The sequence below is a fragment of the Trichomycterus rosablanca genome, chromosome 2, assembly GCF_030014385.1.
Source record: "Trichomycterus rosablanca isolate fTriRos1 chromosome 2, fTriRos1.hap1, whole genome shotgun sequence".
Classification (NCBI taxonomy): domain Eukaryota; kingdom Metazoa; phylum Chordata; class Actinopteri; order Siluriformes; family Trichomycteridae; genus Trichomycterus; species Trichomycterus rosablanca.
Genome location: NC_085989.1, coordinates 1,642,172 through 1,661,190, shown reverse-complemented (window position 1 = coordinate 1,661,190; position 19,019 = coordinate 1,642,172). Strand labels below are relative to the sequence as shown.

Here is a 19,019-nt window from a genome sequence, read left to right as displayed (position 1 = left end):
ACTTGATTTATGGTGGTACACGGTGCGCTGATATTGCTGTTTACACGTAGATTCATGATTATAAAAGGTTTATAATCAGGGAAAGCCAGCATGCAGGGATCTGAAGAAGACTTTTTGTAGCATGTTTAAGCCTTCCATTGTTTTAAAAACCATTCAGTTTGCAATAACCTCCTATGCCTGATTTAATTTTGGTGAAATATTGTTTGCACTGCTGCAAGAAAAAAAAAAAAAAACTATTTTGTGCAATATTTGTTTTCAGGTTGATCCCAGCCAGCAGAAAATGTGATATTAATCATATAAGGAGCAAAAAATGATCCTCATGGTTATGAAATAATGGCTTCTGTAATTATGTAGTGCAGCACGACGGTACTGAGATATTACACAGGTTGAGGGTTCAAACCCACCAAAAAGAACCCCCACAAATGCTGTAGTGAAAATGTGTTAGAAATCCAGCTGTGTACTTCATATCTACTAGAATTCATTAATATTAGAGCTTTTTAACGTATATAATGACCTGTTCGAGATCGGGATTGATTTTGGATTTGGCTGCAACGTTGGACCCTACAATATGAACTTTGGTATGGATTGGAATCCCTGCGGTCGAGGAGGGTATATTGATGCTCACACCTCCTCCGACCCGCGTGCAGCCCTTAGCTGAACCCTTTTCCATCCATGCATTCTGCACAGGCGCCTCTATCTGCCAATCAGGGTCCTTACACAGCCTTTGAAGACCCCACCCACATTGTCCGGTCATCCCACCCTAGCACTAATTATGCCCGCTAGATGGCGTCCAGAGTTTTGAACCGAGGAGTTCAGAATCCCGGCGCTGGTGTGCTAGTGGAATATCCCACTGCGCCACCTGGGCGCCGCAATTGTGGCTTTCTTGAACAACTTCAGTGTCTGTTTATACAAACGCTGTCATTGGCACAAATCCCCATACACAGACGTACTTCAAAGTCTTGTGAGAGGGTTTTAATACGGTCCGTTTTTGAGATGGGACGTCCGGCAAGCTCACGCTCAGGTGTCCACATACTTTTGGTTGGTTTAGATGACCTGTGATGACTGCATGAATTATAGAAGCCGTTATTTTAATGTTAGTTGGCTGTCGGTTCTGGTTTGTACAGTTTAATCTTTATTCACAGTAGCAAAACTAAACGGACACTCAGTTCCTGTCGGCTCGTGTGTGAATCTCTGGTTTTTATCCATCAGTCTTTTCCTCTTGTTAGTCAGAGCACAAGAACCTGAACTTTCACCCGGTCGACAGGCTGTAGAAGTAAATATTACTATTAGAGATGTAGCTTTTACCCGGTTCCACTATGTATTTAAGCTTTTAATGATGTATTCATGTATTCATGCCCTGAGCTCAGATAGAACCCGGGATGAAACTGAGGGCGATCACACGAGGGAGGGAGGTGAGGACGACGGGTACCAGCTCGCTACAGAATCGAACGGAGCTGTAATTTTCTACTCGTGCTTTGTAAATGTTTTCTATGTGCAGTATTTGATAATGTAAAACTGGTATTTTTGTGGTTTGTACGCTGAGGAATCGACTATTTAAGGTGCACGTAGTTTTATAAAAAAAATCAGAAAGGGTTTAAAAAAAAAAAAGAGGTTTTTAATCTGAAGCCTGTATCTGCATGCTCAGTGAGTGCTGGAGGAAGAGAGTCAATAAAGTTCTAATGGAATCAACGTTTGGTTCGTCTCCAGTGGTGTTCTGCAATTTCACTGGCTAATAATAATTAAAGCATTATGTTTTTACTCTTTAATATTATTTTATTAATTTAAATGAACATTTCAAGTGATTTAAAAACTTAAAAGCATTAAGCTCATTAATATTTGCATGTATAAATGTGTAAAACAATAAAAGTAAATATATAGAAAAATAAACAAAAATACTTTTTAAGGAAAAGAAATTTATACAGATCAAGAACTTCAATTTAATAATAAATAATAAAAGAAAATAATAATTAGTATTAATACTGTTTTTGTATTCATATTTATTTTTCATTTATATTTATTATATGATTATTTTTATTTAATATAATATTATAATAATATATATTATAAAGAATATTATAATAAATAACATTATTTAATATAATAATAAATAATAGTAAACATTAGCAAAAATAATTGCTGTTTTTTATTTTGTATTATTATTAGCATTATTTATTATTATTATTATTATTATTATTATTGTTATTATTATTATTATTATTATTATTATTATTATTGATACCACAGTATTGTGAGGGGATTGGCCTGACTGTAAGAAGTTTGGCATGTTCAAAATCTTTAAAACATGAAGGTGGAGTTGATTGCCTTTAAGTGTGAGTGAGTGTGAGAGTAAAATTCCACACAGTCAATTATTATTATTATTGTATTATAGTTATTATATTATATTATATAATATTATAATATATTTATTATATATTTTTGTATTAATATTTAATTTTCATTTATATTTATTATATGATTATTATTATTTAATATAAATAAATAAATAATACTAGTAAACAATAGCAAAATAATTATTGCTATTATTTTATTTATTATATTATTATGTATTATTATTATTATTAAAATTATTATTAAAAATTACTAATTTATTATTATTATTATTATTATTAGTGAAACAACAGTATTGTGAGGTGATTGGCCTGACTGAGAAATTAAAACATGCAAAAGGTGGACTGGCTGCTCTAAACTGCCTTTAGGTGTGAGTTTGAAAGTAAAATTCCACACAGCCAGGTCAACCCCCCTCATTACTGTAATAATAATAATAATAATAATAATAATAATAATAATAGTAACAATAGTTGTAGTAGCAATGATTGACCACTAGATGGCTCTCCACGATGAGTAGTACGTTTCACACTCAGGCGAGCAGGCGGTGCTGGTGACGCGATGTTTGTGACGTCACTGGGGGAGTTGGGATCAGTGAGTGAGTGTTGTGATCTCACCGGGACCTCCACGATTCATCAGTGTAACGGAGAGCTGCTGCTACCGAGGAGACACTCCGGTAAGTACCGGGATTTACACACTCTATACATTATTATTATATTTTATATATTATTATTATTATATATTTTTATTATATATTCTGTTGTGATCTGAACCAGCTGGACCATCCGTTATTAAGTCTCTCTTTATACCGAATATACACCAGACACTAAATACAGTCATGCTCCTCTGATATGTGTACATGTATAAACGTATTTATAAATATTTGGACCTAACTGAACTACGTGTTGAACCAGGCGGCATACTGGTGGCACAGCTGGCATTGTCGGTGCCGCACAGCAACGTGGGTTCGGTCGACTCTCCACCCGCTTGTCTGGTTTCCTCCTAAAATGGACTAACTGCCCTACATTACACCCACACCCAGCTGTGATTGAATACGTGAATGGGTGATGGACTGGTGCCATGTACAGGGCGCTTTCCTGCCTCGCACCCACTGTTTTCACGTGGCTCGGGACCCACTGCAACCCTGATCCATGTGAATAAATAAAATACGTAAGATATATCAGTTACGTAGTTTGTGGAATGACCCAAACCCCAAAATATAAGTGAGGTACGTTAATGGTGGCATTAAGTAGGTGCCCAGCAGAATTATGGGTCCGTGGACCTGGGGAGTTTCCCAGGATGTTCCATGCCAGCGTGGGCTTTCTCTGATTCAACCAGAAGGTGGATTGGCTGCTTTAAATCGCCACTGTAAGGGACTGTGTGCATCTTTGGCTTTCTTCTCTAGATTGAATCCATGTCCAAAGTCCAAGTGCTTCATTTCACTCTGTGTTGTCAAGCGGTGTCAGGACCCACCGTGTCACTGATCACTTTTGATTCCAAAGAGTGAAACTATCAGGTCTTGCGATGAATGGACAAAAGTATTGGGACTCTGACCGTGAGCTTGCTGGGCATTTATATTGAATCGCTTTGTATCGTCCACCCTTTCTGCAAGACTTTGGAGTGTGTCTGTGGGGATTTGTGCCTTTTGTGACCAATGTTGGAAGAGTAGAGAAGGTGTGGCTCACAATCCAGGTTGAATTCATCCCGAAAGTGTTGAGTTGTGTTGAGTGTTTACCAGGCCTCTGTGTAGAGCGACTGGAGCTCTATTGTGCACGACTAGTCGAACCATGTCTGTATAGAGCTCGCTGAAGGAGAAAGGGAACTTCCCCAAACTGTTGCCACAATGTTTAAAGTTTATCATTTACCTTACATCATTGTTTGAATTAGTAGCTAGCAAGCTAAGCTAACTCGGGTCCTGTAAAATATATATACATGATTAGCACCTCGTCCATATCGGACCTACTGCAAAGTAAAAAGCCGCTTCACCCACTTCCCCCGCCAGCTCATCCAAGACGTGAGTGTGTAAGCATGGTTTGAATTATGGGGGGATTGTGGGGTATGACTCTCTCTCTCTAATAAAGACTTGGAACCCTTTAAAAAACATAAAAACAACATTTGGGGGACATAAATATTACAATATATTTCCCATATGTATGCCTGGAAGAATACGATTTCAGATACTGTTAAAGTGGACCGTACCGCTTCTGCTCTCGTCTGCTGCCTTCACTCACGTTACTGGTCACTTGTTTGCTCCAAGTTGTGGCATGTAGAATAAGACAGCTGGACAAATTCAGATTCTGTGGTCACATCACACGTCATCAAAGTGCGAATATGAGATGAATCTGCATTAGTGTGGAATAAGCGTCAGATCCAGTGTTACAGCGTCCACATGTATCTGTGTTTATCTGGATTTTCCTCCCTGTTTCACTTTTAAACTTGTGTTACAGCTCGAGCTTCTGAGAAATCATCAGAATCAGAATCAGCTTCTCCCAGAGTCCCAAATAAAGCTTAACGTGGTTTGATGTAGTAAAAGACAGGAGCACTAAACTTCTCTTCATTATTACTGCTCATAAGTCACTTTTATCGCCTCATATCAAACTGTTCGTCTCATTGAAGGAGCTTTGAAAAAAATCCTGGCCAGGATTGTAAGACTTCAGTTAATTGAAGCAGCACCTGTGCTGTACTGGTTTCCCTTTATGTCCTGGAGAAAAAGTTTAACCCCCTAACCCCTCTATAATTCGCACTCCGCCCGCAGTCATGTGATTCGCCGGCCTTGCTGGCGTGACGTTCTGGTCCTCGGCTGTTTGAAGGATTTGCCCTCGGTCGGAGCCTCTCGTCATTTAAAGCTCTCAGAGCAGAAATCCCACGTGGGTCCAGAGAAAGAACAGGAGGTTCTCAGGACAGGGAACTTCGCAGAACTTCCCCCAAGAGGCTCCCGGAACCTCAAATAAATAGTTCCATGTGACCCCGTGTCCCCGCGGCTGAAGGAGCACAACAGTGACGTCCAACCGGCCTTAACATGTCAATTAAGGGTCCTGATTGTGGTCAGGGTTTGACCTGGGGACAGGGGGGGGTCTCAGTTTTGGAGGATCCTGGGATTTTTCTTATTAGTGATCAGGCTTCACCACATGCACAAAAAAATCTGACGACCCAGCGCATTAGGAAATACAAACAGTGCTGCACTGATACAACACTGTGCCGGTATTAGTAGCGATATTGGCATTACGCTGTGTAAAACTTTATTAGATTATGCTAGCATACAGCACGCTCTTTAGTCGTGCAGATTTGAGCCGTTCGGGGACCGTATCGCGTCTGCGATGCTTATCGAGCTACACAAAATTTCTGTAAACAAACAGCGCCCTGTCAGTGGCTTTGAAGCCTGGCTGTTATACCGATGGTCATCACAGCGCTGCTGACCCAGAGCGGCCGTGCAATTAGCCAAAGATAAACAGTCGTTAGCCTCACACTGAGAGAAAGCTGACCTTTGGAACGTAGTCAGACTTTGGGACAGCCTTTGGGTTGATTTATGGTCAGAAGTATGTGGACGCATAAGCTTGTTGGACGACACATTGCATGACTATGGGCATTAATATAGATGTGGTGAACCTTAGCTGTGCTACTGACCGATTGGCTGTGTCTGTACGGGGGAGGAACGTTGGTCGAGCAGGGATTCCTCATCACTGCTGGAGTCACGGCCTCTGCTGGCCGGTCGAGGCGCCTGCACAAGATCGCGGATGGCAGTGTGTGACTCTCTGTAGCTGATACTACGGTCTGTGAGACCCCCCATCTAACAAGTGAAATGAAGCGGTTGGTGGCAGCATGTGTCACAGGCGGTGCATGACTGCCTACAGCCCTCCTTGGGGGTGGTGGGGAGGGTCTAGGATCCTCTTTGCAGCTTTAACAGCCCTCATTGTTTTGGGATGGCTTCTCACGAGATTCGGAAGCGTGTTGTAGACATTTGTACCCATGTGTTTAATAAGGTCGTGTTTAGGGCTGTGTGCAGGCAACCGGAATTCCTTACGCCAATTCCATGACGCCCATGCTCGCCCAAGAGAGCGCCAGGCTAACACGCGCTCCCGGAATGTGTAAGCCACTGGCTGCTTCTTTACATGGCAGACCATGCTGTACTCTCTGTATTCCTTCACCACTTGGTCCAGCTCTCGAACCAGACAGCAGCTGATTGTGTCTGTTGGGTGCCCAACCAGGCCGGCACTGCGGAGAAGATGTGACAAGGCAGGGCAGACGAGCTGCTGGACGTTGTGAAGGCGTGTCTTAAAGGTCAGCGGAGTTAAAGTGGCCTCGAAGCTTTGCTTGTGTGATTTATTTGCGTGGGAACCCCAACGAGACGTGGTTCGGACGTTAGTGGGAACGGGAGTCGCCCCAGATGTTCCGAGATGTTCCGAGACGGGGTGGGGGGGTGGGATGGGTAGGCGAGAAGCCCGTGTGTGGTTTATGGGTCGCTGTGGAGGTTTTTCAGGGAAATCCTGAATCACTGGGGGATTTCAGCACGCTGGATGAATGATAACGTCCCTGCAGTGAGAGTTTTGAGGTCGAGCTCTGCGCTTGACCCCCGTCTGACCAAACACGCCCGTTTTCTCATGTTCCGCATCACTGATCAAATCCAGACGTGGACGGCGGATCTGCTCTGCTCGCTCCAGCGTTGGTTCTGGTCTGAAGGTTCAGATTCGTGTGTGAGACACGTGAGTGTGAGGTTTTTGTTTTTAGGAGTTAATTACCCCGCGCTCCTCCCCAAAAGACTGGAGGTCCAGCTGCAAGTCGCAGACAGGAAATCCCCCGACATCAGAACAACATCATGTGGTTTGAGAAGATCCAGCTGCAGGATCATACCGTCGGACGAGAACTGGGCCGGGGTTCAGGTTTAGAAAGGCGTGACCTGGCAGGTTTTGGTTTGGAGGGACGTCAGTGCCGGACCTCACTAATGCTATTTTGACCAATGTTGGGAGACACGCCCTAAGATCTTGAGACATAAAACAAAAGCTGGAGCAACCAGGTGCAGCTGGAGGCACTTAATCAGGTTCTTATAAGAACACTTGGTTCTTGAGGCACTTAATCAGGTTCTTATAAGAACACTTGGTTCTTGAGGCACTTAATCAGGTTCTTATAAGAACACTTGGTTCTTGAGGCACTTAATCAGGTTCTTATAAGAACACTTGGTTCTTGAGGCACTTAATCAGCATCTCTTGATCAGTTCTTGATCAGCATCTTATAAGAACCCTTGGTTCTTGAGGCACGTGATCAGCTTCTTATAAGAACCCTTGGTTCTTGAGGCACTTAATCAGCTTCTTATAAGAATCCTTGGTTCTTGAGGCACTTGATCAGATTCTTATAAGAACTCTTGGTTCTTGGGGCACTTATTCAGCTTCTTATAAGAACTTTTGGTTCTTGAGGCACTTAATCAGCATCTCTTGATCAGTTCTTGATCAGCATCTTATAAGAACCCTTTGTTCTTGAGGCACTTGATCAGCTTTTTATAAGAACCCTTGATTCTTGAGGCACTTGATCAGCTTTTTATAAGAACCCTTGATTCTTGAGGCACGTGATCAGCTTCTTATAAGAACCCTTTATTCTTGAGGCACGTGATCAGCTTCTTATAAGAATCCTTGGTTCTTGAGGCACTTGATCAGATTGTTACAAGAACTCTTGGTTCTTGGGGCACTTATTCAGCTTCTTATAAGAACCCTTGCTTCTTGAGGCACCTAATCAGCTTCATATAAGAGGTACTTGATCTGCTTCTTATAAGAACCCTTGATTCTTGAGGCACATGATCAGCTTCTTATAAGAACTTAACAATCCCATTGAGCCTTTCAAAAGTTCTGGACCCTTTTCACCCAATCCAGCTTTCTTCTCGTTGCTGTTGTTCCCCCCCCCCATCTTCAGTTGAGGAGGGCCGAGGCTGACAAACCCCCCCTCCCCCCGCGCCCAGACACAACCTATCGCTTCTTTTCACCTGCCAGGGGCGGAGTGCTTAGAGCCTGTGTAGGCGCCCAACAGGCTGACAGCAGAGCTGAGATTAGAAATTGAGAGCTTGAGATCTCAGTACTGGTGGGCTAGTGTGTTTTGGAATGAATGAATTATTAAATAAATATATAATAATATTACTTTTAGTAAACAGTCATTTGTAAACATGTTTTGAGAGCTTGAGGATAAAAACCCAGAAGAGATTTCCTCCAGGCCTGGATGTGCTATCAGAGCTGAAGGTTGAGTGTGTAGATGTTTGTGAGACAGGATAAAGGATTTCCTGTGTTGTTCTTCATCTCTGCCCGGCCTAATCTGGGCATTCCTGAACCTTCCCAAATGCTTTTACACTTCTAGTTCCTGCTCACGGTCTCCCTCTGACCCCGTTCCTTATCCAGTACTACGGGTTCAGGGGGTCCGTCTGAAAACCTGCTCCCTGATCAGCTGCCTCAGTAGAGAGGATTCTAATCAGACCTGGAGCTCATAATCAGATTATTTAGACGCTCTACTTACGTCACGCAGTTTTAGTGTACTACGCTAACACAGTTAGCCTCAGACCGTTCAAACCACACTAGCACGCCAGCTGTCTCCCTCCGTGTACCAAAACGGTTAAACTGTCCCTGACGAGCCCCAATTTACAAATAAACAACACTTGTGCACCTTTATACAAATTAAACATCAACAAGAATTTATTTACATTTGAAAGGAACTCTGTTGGTTGCTCCGCATTTCATTCATTCGCCAAGTTTGTAGTTTTTTGTGAGGAAAGTCGTGCCGCACTGAATGATGGGATTGCCTTCAGCGCTGAGAACGCGTCGGACGCTCCCTCGTTATTCAGTCAGATTATCACTCAGAATAAAGGCGCACTCTTCTCGGGAGTGTAGGACGACGCAGCTGGTTATTGTAACTCCATTCATCCATCTATTTAGACACGCCCTCTTCTCGGGAGTGTAGGGCGACGTAAAATGTGTATATGTAGGTTGAGCGTTGAAAATTTGTTCTCTTGAGTCAAGTGACACCTAATACGGGACCGAATGTGATGCGTCCTAATGTGTCCAGACTAGTGCGGTCAGGTAGTATGTTCATCGTTTTATGATGGACGTGGTCTCAAAGCAGCTGTACAGATTCCAGAACAGCATCAAGGAGTAACGTCCCAAATATTAGGAAGAGGGAAGAAACCTTGAGAAGAACCAGGGACCTCCCTCATGTTTGGGTGGCTTTGAGGATATTCGGATGAAGATTGCGAGGCTGTTTTGAACACAGTAGCGCCAGTGCTTGTTATATTGTGATGTCACAGTGTCTCTTACCATCGGAGCAGCTTGTTTGTTTACATTCATTGAGGTAAATCTTTTAAATATGAAATTCCTTTGCATCTGTTTGGTGTAGAAGCCTGACCGGCATATTGCAGAAAAGCTTAGACTCATATCTTCATCGTACGAAAGTCGTCGTTCATTTTTAATCTCTAATAGTTCTAAATAAACTCGGCGCAGCAGAAAAAGCAGCGGCCGAGCCGTTTTTAACACCCAGGCGGTCTAAACAGAGCTGAAGTCCACAGCACTCATCACTGAGGGGTGTGTTCGCAGCCAGGCGTAGACCGCCAGGACCACATTGGTGTTATTTACACCCCCTGTCTGTGGTTCGTTTCTAAATATGACATGAAGATCTAGTCACGTCGTGAACTTTTACATCTGTGGCTAAAACTAGCAAATATTTCAGTGTCCGAGCCAAGAAAAATGTCTGAGATGAAATACAGAGCAGATATTAAAGATCTAGAACGTTATAAATGTACGTCCAGTTCTGCCAGCGGCGGTTATTAGAGTCTAAATATTATTTTGCATACTTGGCTTGGGGTGAGGGACTCGTAAACCATGACATGCAGAAGGGGGCATCATTTTGGCGCCGTATGCAGACTTGGAGTCGGGTCAGGAGGCCAGGAATCATGGCACACTTAGATATATCCAAGTCCTCTTTTTGTACTGTGTTGATACATACCAAGGGTCTTGTGTTCCCTTCTTTTTCATCAGCCGCTTTATCCCAGGCAGGGTCACGGAGGTTGGGGTGGACAGGGTGCCATTCCAACCCCACCCCCAGACACAACCAATTATGTCTGTGTAGACAGTTGGCTGGCTGACAGCACAGCCAGCACACAAACCTGGATCCCAGTGACAGTTGGGGATCGTGGGTAAAAAATAAAAGCTTAAAGGCTGGCAGCTTTTTGTGTTTTTGTTAGCATATTCTACCAGGCGATATCCTTCCTGAACACGGCTGCATCATGCATTGAAGTGACAGTCGTTTTTATAGAGTTGCCTGTAATTTCTCTATAGAGAGATTGGATTGTAGCTGGTTGGCAGAGATGTTCACAAGTCACAAAATACGAGTCCGAGTCAATATAATAAACACAAAACATATATTGGAAATGTAACGTAGAAATAAAGAAATAATCTGTAAGTTCAGATAAAAACAACAACAGATTAGCGAGTGTATTTAGCCATTTTACTTCGTGCCTTTACTTTCCTCCTCATTGTGTAAATGAATGTAATTTCTGTAACAAGAAGGTTCCAGTTAAAAGCTTCAACTGATACGTTTTGTTTTCATTACAGAACCAAAGCGCTCGATAAATCACGGTACAGCGGCCAAAGTCGTTAGAAAGCCGATCGAGCGTTTCATTACCACGTCATCTGTGTGACGCAAACTGAATAAATGCAAATAACAGCATTTCTTACTAACAATTACAATCAGAAGCTCTGATTGGTTCAGAAAGCGCTCTTTCAACCATTAGCGCCAATTCTGTAGGAGCATTCCATTCACCCCGGTCGTTCCTGTGAAGTGCACTACGTAGGGTATTCCACCATTTTAAGTGAGATTCCAATCCAAAGGTAATGAAAATCTTCAAATGAAGTGAACTTCAAACTGTGTAGGGAGTAGGGAGCGACGCATCATATATATATATAATTGTCATTACGTGCAACTCAGACTCGAGTCCCCATCTCTTGGTGGACTGAGTAGCTGGAACTAGAAACTCCATTCTTCCATTAATTTGTCATTAATCTATTTATTATTCCATCCATTCATCCGTCGTCCATCCGTCCGTCTACCAGCGTTGGCAGCGACTATAAAAACAATACGTTTTTCTGTGCAAAACCGCACATACAAACCAAACTTCTTTTTGGAAAATTAAAAACAGGATGAACTTTTTTGCAGAGCTGAGACTTTTTTTTTTTAGAGCAAACTTAGTTTCTTGCTCTCACAGGACCTCATTAAAAGTTTCTCGGTGCACCTCGTGGTCGCACGTTCAATTCCCGGCTGGAGCTGCCAGTGTTTTACTGATCTGCCCATGTTTGGTGGGATGTCGGAATAACGTTACGTGCAAGACGAGCACGGAGATCATGGTTTGGGCTCATCTGGACACATGACATACGCTGTATGGTCAGAAGTATTTGGACGCCTGACCATGAACTTGTTGGACGTCCTGTTTAAAAAATAAAACTATTAAAATAGATTTTTTGCCATTTAGCAGATGCTTTTATTTAAAGTGACTACAGTCTAAAGAAATGAGAGTTAAGGGCCCAACAGTGGGCTTGAACCAAGTGACCTTTTTATTACTAGTCCTGTACCTTCACCTCTAGGCTACAACTGCCCCTAAATAGAGTGACCTCTGTGTGACCTCGGACAACCGCCGCTCTTCTGAGCAGGCTTCTCACAAGACTTTGAAGTATGTCTGTGGGAATTTGTGCCCATAAAGAAGCCTCAGTCGATGTTCCAGTTCATTCCAAAGCTGTTCAGTGGGGCTTATACAAGTCCTTATATTGTGAACCCCTTATCACACGCCCAGAGAAACATAACTTGTGGGACTTCACGTGGTTCTGTAGCTACTCTTTTGTTCTGGTCGTCTCGTCCACTCGCTCAGTGGTGATCATCTTGCTCCAAGAGATTTGCAGCAGTTTTCTAATGCACTTGTGCTCAAAACCTTGAATGCGTCTTTCTTCCTTTCTTCAGTGTCCAGACTTCTGGCCAGACCAACGTTTTCATCAGTCGTAGCTTGGCGATGGTGCTGATTGGCTGGTTTTTCCAGATATGTGTCAATTTGACCATCGCTGCCACGTCCATTACCGTTCTTGACTTCCCTTTACCAGCACATTCTGGAGTATTTGATACCCAAAATGATGTTTGATTCTGTTTTAGTTGATCTGATTTGCTTTATTGATTATTTATTTAACCTTGATTTACTGTCTTGTGTCTCTCCAGCAGCCGATTGTTCCCATGGTGCCGTTCTTCATGGCATTCCTGCCGAAATCTGGATCTTACTGCCATGCTCAGCACTGGTGAGCGATGATCTGAACTGATCTCCGCTCTTCACCTCCTCTTCACAGTCATCGCCTGATGGGGTGACCTCACACGTTTTATGGTTTAGAACACCAGAAGTGGAACGTCTGATCTGATTAGCTTTCAGTAGCTGCTGTTTAAGGTTCTTCCTCGAGTTCGATCGGGTTTCGGGCGAGCCAGGATGGCACGGGTGAACAGGCCGGCGCCGGTGGAGGTGCGCTACAAGAATATGAGGTTTCTGATCACCCACAATCCCACCAATGCTACACTTAGCAGCTTTATACAGGTAATGATGTACCATACGTTCAGATGATTCTTTTACCTTACGCTGCCCAAGTCAGTGTTCTTCACTGGGTGTGTTTTTGCTGTTTTATTTCTTGTCTCACATAAATTAGCCTCATGTAGTCGTGTCCAGACTAAAATACCTTACAACCCTGGTCATGAATAAGGTTTTAATTGCTTTTTTCTGCCGGTTTCATCTCTTCACACCCTTTTTTCCATGAAGAGACCTGAGACGTGACTTTTTTCTGCACCCACGTAGATTAAAATGTAAAGCCGCGTGTGTTCAGTTAGCTGGAATTAGCTTAAGAATTCCAAGAACGCTGGAGCTGTTGGACATGGTGGTGGTGGTGGTGGTGGGGGAATTAATACTTTATTTTTAATCCCCACTTCATCCTGAAAAGATCTGCACTGAGAATACAGAAGAATAAACCCCAAAAGGAGGGCATCAGTCCCCAAAATGAGGGAATACGACCACAAAAAAAGGACATTAGACCCCAAAAAAGGACAAAGACCCCGAAAGGAGGGCATCAGACCCCAGAAAGAAGGAAGTTAGACCTCAAAAAGGAGGGAATCAGACCCCAAAAGGAGGGAATCAGACTTAAAAAAGGAGGGAATCATGCCCCAAAAGGAGGGAATCAGACTTAAAAAAAGGAGGGAATCATGCCCCAAAAGGAGGACATCAGACCTCAAAAAGAAGGATATCAGACCTCAAAAAGGAGGACATCAGACCTCAAAAAGAAGGGAATCGGACTTCAAAAACAAGGACATCAGACTTCAAAAAGGAGGACATCAGACCTTAAAAAGGAGAACATTAGACCCCAAAAGGAAGGGAATCAGACCCCAAATAGGAGGGAATCACACTTCAAAAAGGAGGGAATTAGAACACAAAAACAGGATATTAGACCCCAAAAAGGACAAAGACCCCCAAAGGAGGAGATCAGACCTCAGAAAGGAGGACATGAGACCCCAAAAAGAAGGGAATTAGAACACAAAAACAGGACATTAGACTCCAAAAAGGACAATACCCCCAAAGGAGGAGATCAGACCTCAGAAAGGAGGGAATCAGACTTCAAAAAGAAGGATATCAGACCCCAGAAAGGAGGGTATCGGATCCCAAAAAGGAGGAGATCAGAACCAAAAAACACGAGGACATTAAACCCAAAAAGGAGGGCATCAGATCTCAAAAACAAGGGCATCAGACCTTAAAAAGGAGGGTATTAGACCCTCACAGTGTTTTTGGTTTTGGTGTGTCGACAGCGTGAATGGTTATTAAAACTTTGCTGGGTCTCGGCCATCAGTCCCCCCTCTCAGACGTAGCCAGTCATGTTTGTATGTAGACCCCCCGGACCTCTGGATTCCAGCAGTAGTGGACTGGCGTGATTTACCGCTGAGCCACTCAAGCGCATATTTAATATTTATTTAATTATGGTTAAAAAAAAGTGAACCACAGTGAAAAGTAAATGTTTATAGTAAAATAAAAACACGTCTTAGGTGATTAAAATGAGCGCCTGAATACTTCTGGCCGTATAGAGAGTCGTTGTTTACGTTATCATCAGTTTCATTCGTTGTTCTGGTTTCTCTGATTCAGGACCTGAAGAGGTTCGGGGTCACGACGGTGGTCCGTGTGTGTGAGGTGACCTACGACAAAACCCCGCTGGAGCAGGACGGGATCACTGTACTGGTGAGTGGCGACGCACGTCCAATACCAGTACTGTTACACCATACAGACAAAAGTATGTGGACGCCCCTTCTAATCACTGAATTAATGTGTAATTAATCAATTGTACAGTATAAAGGAAATTATGTACTTCCAACTGTGCATTAACAGTTTAGGGAAGGCCCTTTCCCATTCCAGAAGACAGAGCCCTGATATCAGCACCACTCAAGAGCTCTGGGATGAACTGGAACATCGACTGATCAGTCAGTGCCCAGCCATACAAACGCTGTATGTTTTAACTGAATGGGCACAAATTCCCACAGACATACTTCAAGTCTTGTGAGCTGTTTTTCTATCTGAAACTGTCACAGAGGTCACTTCTTTTCTATTTACAATTATGACTGAACACTATCTGATCAATTGAGGGTCAAGGGCCTTGACCAGGGGCCCACCAGGGGCAACTTGGCGAAAATAGAGCTTAAACCAGCAACCTTCTGATTACTAGTCCAGTACCTTGACTACTGAGCTACTACTTTTTCAGTAGTGTTTGTTTTTGTCACGGGACGTCTGACAACTAACGGTCAGGCGTCCGAATACTTTTGGCCTTGTAGTGACTGGACGGACAGACGCACGCTGAGCGGAACGTTGGGAGTTTGGGGTCTGGAGTCGTTATCGTAAAGTTGTCTTTCACACACACACACACACACACACACACACACACACGTAACACGGAGTCGTCCTCCGCAGAGCCGCCACACGTGTTTCTGATTACCGCCATTGACGTTTTTCCCTGTTGCCATGGCGACGGCCTCCAGTTCGTTCTGTTTTGTTCTTCGTTTCTCAGACTTCTGAGCGAAAGGCGAGTGTGAAGAAGCGCCGTTACATAAGAGCCGCTCGGCTCCGTCTCAATAAGTAAAAGACGGCGTGTGCCAGATTAACAAGAGCTGGAAAAACTGATGCTAATACACCCTAAAACCACTTCCAGGAAAGGAGGCGTGGCCTCTGTACCTGTTAGTTCCAGTAAAGGAGGCGTGCCCTTTGAACCTGTCAGTCTTAGTAAAGAAGGTTTTGCCTCTATACCTGTCAGTCTCAGGAAAGGAGGTGTCGCCTTTGTACCTGTAAGTTTCAGGAAAGAAGGCGTGGCCTTTGTACCTGTAAGTTTAAGGAAAGAAGGCGTGGCCTTTGTACCTGTAAGTTTCAGAAAGGAGGTGTGGCCTCTATACCTGTTAGTCCCAGTAAAGGAGGTGTGGCCTCTATACCTGTTGATCCCAGTAAAGGAGGTGTGGCCTCTGTACCTGTACGTTTCAAAAAGGAGGTGTGGCCTCTATACCTGTTGATCCCAGTAAAGGAGGTGTGGCCTCTATACCTGTTAGTTCCAGTAAAGGAGGTGTGGCCTCTATACCTGTTAGTCCCAGTAAAGGAGGTGTGGCCTCTGTACCTGTTAGTCCCAGTAAAGGAGGTGTGGCCTCTGTATGTGTCAGTCCCAGTAAAGGAGGTGTGGCCTCTGTACGTGTCAGTCCCAGTAAAGGAGGTGTGGCCTCTATACCTGTTAGTTCCAGTAAAGGAGGTGTGGCCTCTGTACCTGTTAGTCCCAGTAAAGGAGGTGTGGCCTCTGTACCTGTTAGTCCCAGTAAAGGAGGTGTGGCCTCTGTATGTGTCAGTCCCAGTAAAGGAGGTGTGGCCTCTGTACGTGTCAGTCCCAGTAAAGGAGGTGTGGCCTCTATACCTGTTAGTCCCAGTAAAGGAGGTGTGGCCTCTGTACATGTCAGTCCCAGTAAAGAGACCCTGTCTTGTGTGGTATTTGGCATGTTCTCTCTGTCTGTGTATTTCCATTTCCCAAAGCTTTAGTGTGTAGACCCTTGATGTGAGTGAATAAGTATGTGTGTGTGTGTGTGATGCCCTGAAATGGGCGAGCAGCCTGTCTGCTCTGGACTCACTGTGACCCTGATCAGGATGAAGTGATTAGTGAAGATGATTGTTCATGTGCTTGTTTGCTGGGTGTTTATCTTTGTTGTACCCGATGAGCGAACACTCAGGGAACAGCAGCGATTTGGGACGTCAAGTGCTGCTGAAGAATAGTTCTCAGGAGGGTAATCAGCAGCACCCCAGGGGTGTGTGTGTAGATGTGTGTGTGTGTATGAATGTGTTTAGGTGTTTGTGTAAGTTTGTGTGTGTCTATGTGTGTGTATGTGTGGGTGTTTGTGTGTATATGTGTGTGTATATGTGCGTGTGTGTATAGGTGTGTGTAGATGTGTGTATAAGTGTGTATGTGTGTGTATATGCTTATAGGTGTGAGTAGATGTGGGTGTGTTTTGATGTGTGAGTATATGTATGTGTGTATAAGTGTGTATATGAATAAGTGTGTGTATGTGTTTCATGTGCTTGTGTGTGCATGGCTGTGTGTATAGGTGTGTGTGTATGTATGTGTGCATGTGTGGGTGTTTGTATTTGTAAGTGTGTATATGTATGTGTGTATGTGCATGCGTCTGTGTGTCTAGCTGTGTGTAGGTACGAGTGTGTGTGTGTATGATGTGTAAGTGTGTGTGTGTGTTTTCCTGTGCTTGTGTGTGTTTGGCTGTGTGTAGGTGTGTATAGGTGCATGTGTTTGTGTGTGTGTGTGTATATGTGTGTACGTGTTTAAGTGTGTATGTGAATGTATCTGTGTGTATAGGTGTGTATGTGGGTAGAGCTGCGTGAATGTGTGTATGTGTGTATGTATGTATGTGTGTAGATGTGTGTATATCTGTTTTGTGTGTGTGTGTGTGTTTGTGTATAGATGTGTGTATATGTACAGTAAGTGTGTATGTTTGTATGTGAATAAGTGTGTGCATATGTGTGTTTGTGTGTGTATGTGTGTATATGCTTGTATGAGTGTGTACTGTATATAAGTGTGTATATGTATGTGAGTGTGTGTATGTATGTGTATAGATGTGTGTATATGTAAGTGTGTATGTTTGTATGTGAATAAGCGTGTATAGCTGTGTGTGTATAGCTGTGTGTATGTGTGTGTATAGCTGTGTGTAGATGCATGTATGAGTGTGTACTGTATATAAGTGTGTATATGTGTGTGTGTTTGTGTATAGATGTGTGTATATGTAAGTGTGTATGTTTGTATGTGAATAAGTGTGTATATGTGTGTGTGTAAATGTGTGTATATGTATGTGTTTATGTATCTGTGTGTATAGCTGTGTGTGTGAGAGTGTGTAAGTGTGTGTTGTTGTTTAACCCTCGTCTCTCTGGTGTGTTGGACCCATGTGGACGCGTCGCCCTGTGTGTCACTTTACACGTGTCACGTAGCAACCGGTCCACATTAAATCCCAGCATGCTTTGTTTGGGTGTAACTGGGCAGGACGGGAGCGCTGCTGTGTGATGCTACATTAATACTGCACTGCACCGTCGCTTCATTTACTAATGACGTCACTTCTGCTAATGCGTCTGTGGGAATTTGTGCCCATCCACTCAAAACTGCCCTAGAAACACAGTCCATAATTAGAAGAGGTGTCCACATACTTCTGACCACATGGTGAGTACTGACCCCTGTGTGTGTTTATCTGCAGGACTGGCCGTTCGATGACGGAGCTCCTCCGCCCTCTAAAGTGGTGGAGGACTGGCTGAGCCTCCTCAGGAGACGCTTCATGGAGGAGCCGGGATGCTGCGTGGCCGTGCACTGCGTGGCCGGCCTGGGCAGGTCAGTCGAACCAGAAAACAGGACGTCGAAAGTATGTGGACGCCTCTTTTATTATTACATTCATTTCAGCCACTGCAGTAATTATATGCTTCCGACTTTGCAGCAACAGTTTAGGGAAGGTCCTTTTTTTGTCCCAGCATGACCTCAACCCCACTCAACACCGACATCAGTGCCCAGATATACACACAAATGACTGAATGAGCACAAATTCCCACAGACGTGCTTCAAAGTCCAGTGAGAAGCCTTCACAGAGGAGCTGCTGTAATGATTGGAGTTTCTTGTAGTATGAACCGAGCAGCCGGGCGTCCAGGGTCCTGTCTGTGTGGTGTTTTGCATGTTCTCCCCATGTCTGAATGGGTTTCCTCCAGGTGCTCCTGTTTCCTCCCACAAGTCCAAAGACAACGGCCTTCTCCCAATGTATCGGACCCACCATGTTTTGACTGAACGGGCACAAATCCCCACAGACGCACTTCAAAAACCTTCAAAAGTGAGGAGCCTTTTAGAAGAGCGGCTCCTGTTCTAGCTGAAACGATCGCACACTGTTTGTTTTTGAGATTCCGAAAACATCGCGCCCCTTGATGTGATCTAATCATCCATGACAAGACTTCGAAGTATTGGTATGGGAATTTGTGCCCATTCAGTCGAAAGAAGAAGCGTATCATTTCCTTGATATTGTGAGAAGTCGGTTTTATCTGCACACGTCTCAAACGATGCAAATGTGGCTCTAATAAAACCGGATCGTTGGGA

The 19,019-nt window shown here is 43.7% G+C and overlaps 1 protein-coding gene across 2 annotated transcripts in view; it reads left to right on the top strand.

Annotated features, from left to right (window-relative positions):
- The first annotated feature begins 2,979 nt into the window (after positions 1 to 2,979).
- Positions 2,980 to 19,019, top strand: part of ptp4a3a (protein tyrosine phosphatase 4A3a) — a 19,495-nt gene continuing 3,455 nt past the window's right edge. The window contains exons 1-4 of one of the 2 annotated variants that reach the window (XM_062989283.1): positions 2,980 to 3,022; positions 12,568 to 12,931; positions 14,516 to 14,608; positions 18,142 to 18,272. In XM_062989283.1, the coding sequence (XP_062845353.1) occupies positions 12,827 to 12,931; positions 14,516 to 14,608; positions 18,142 to 18,272 (329 nt within the window). In that variant the 5' untranslated portion in view covers positions 2,980 to 3,022; positions 12,568 to 12,826. The remainder of the gene's footprint in view (positions 3,023 to 12,567; positions 12,932 to 14,515; positions 14,609 to 18,141; positions 18,273 to 19,019) is intronic. The other variant, XM_062989291.1, reaches the window with a different exon arrangement.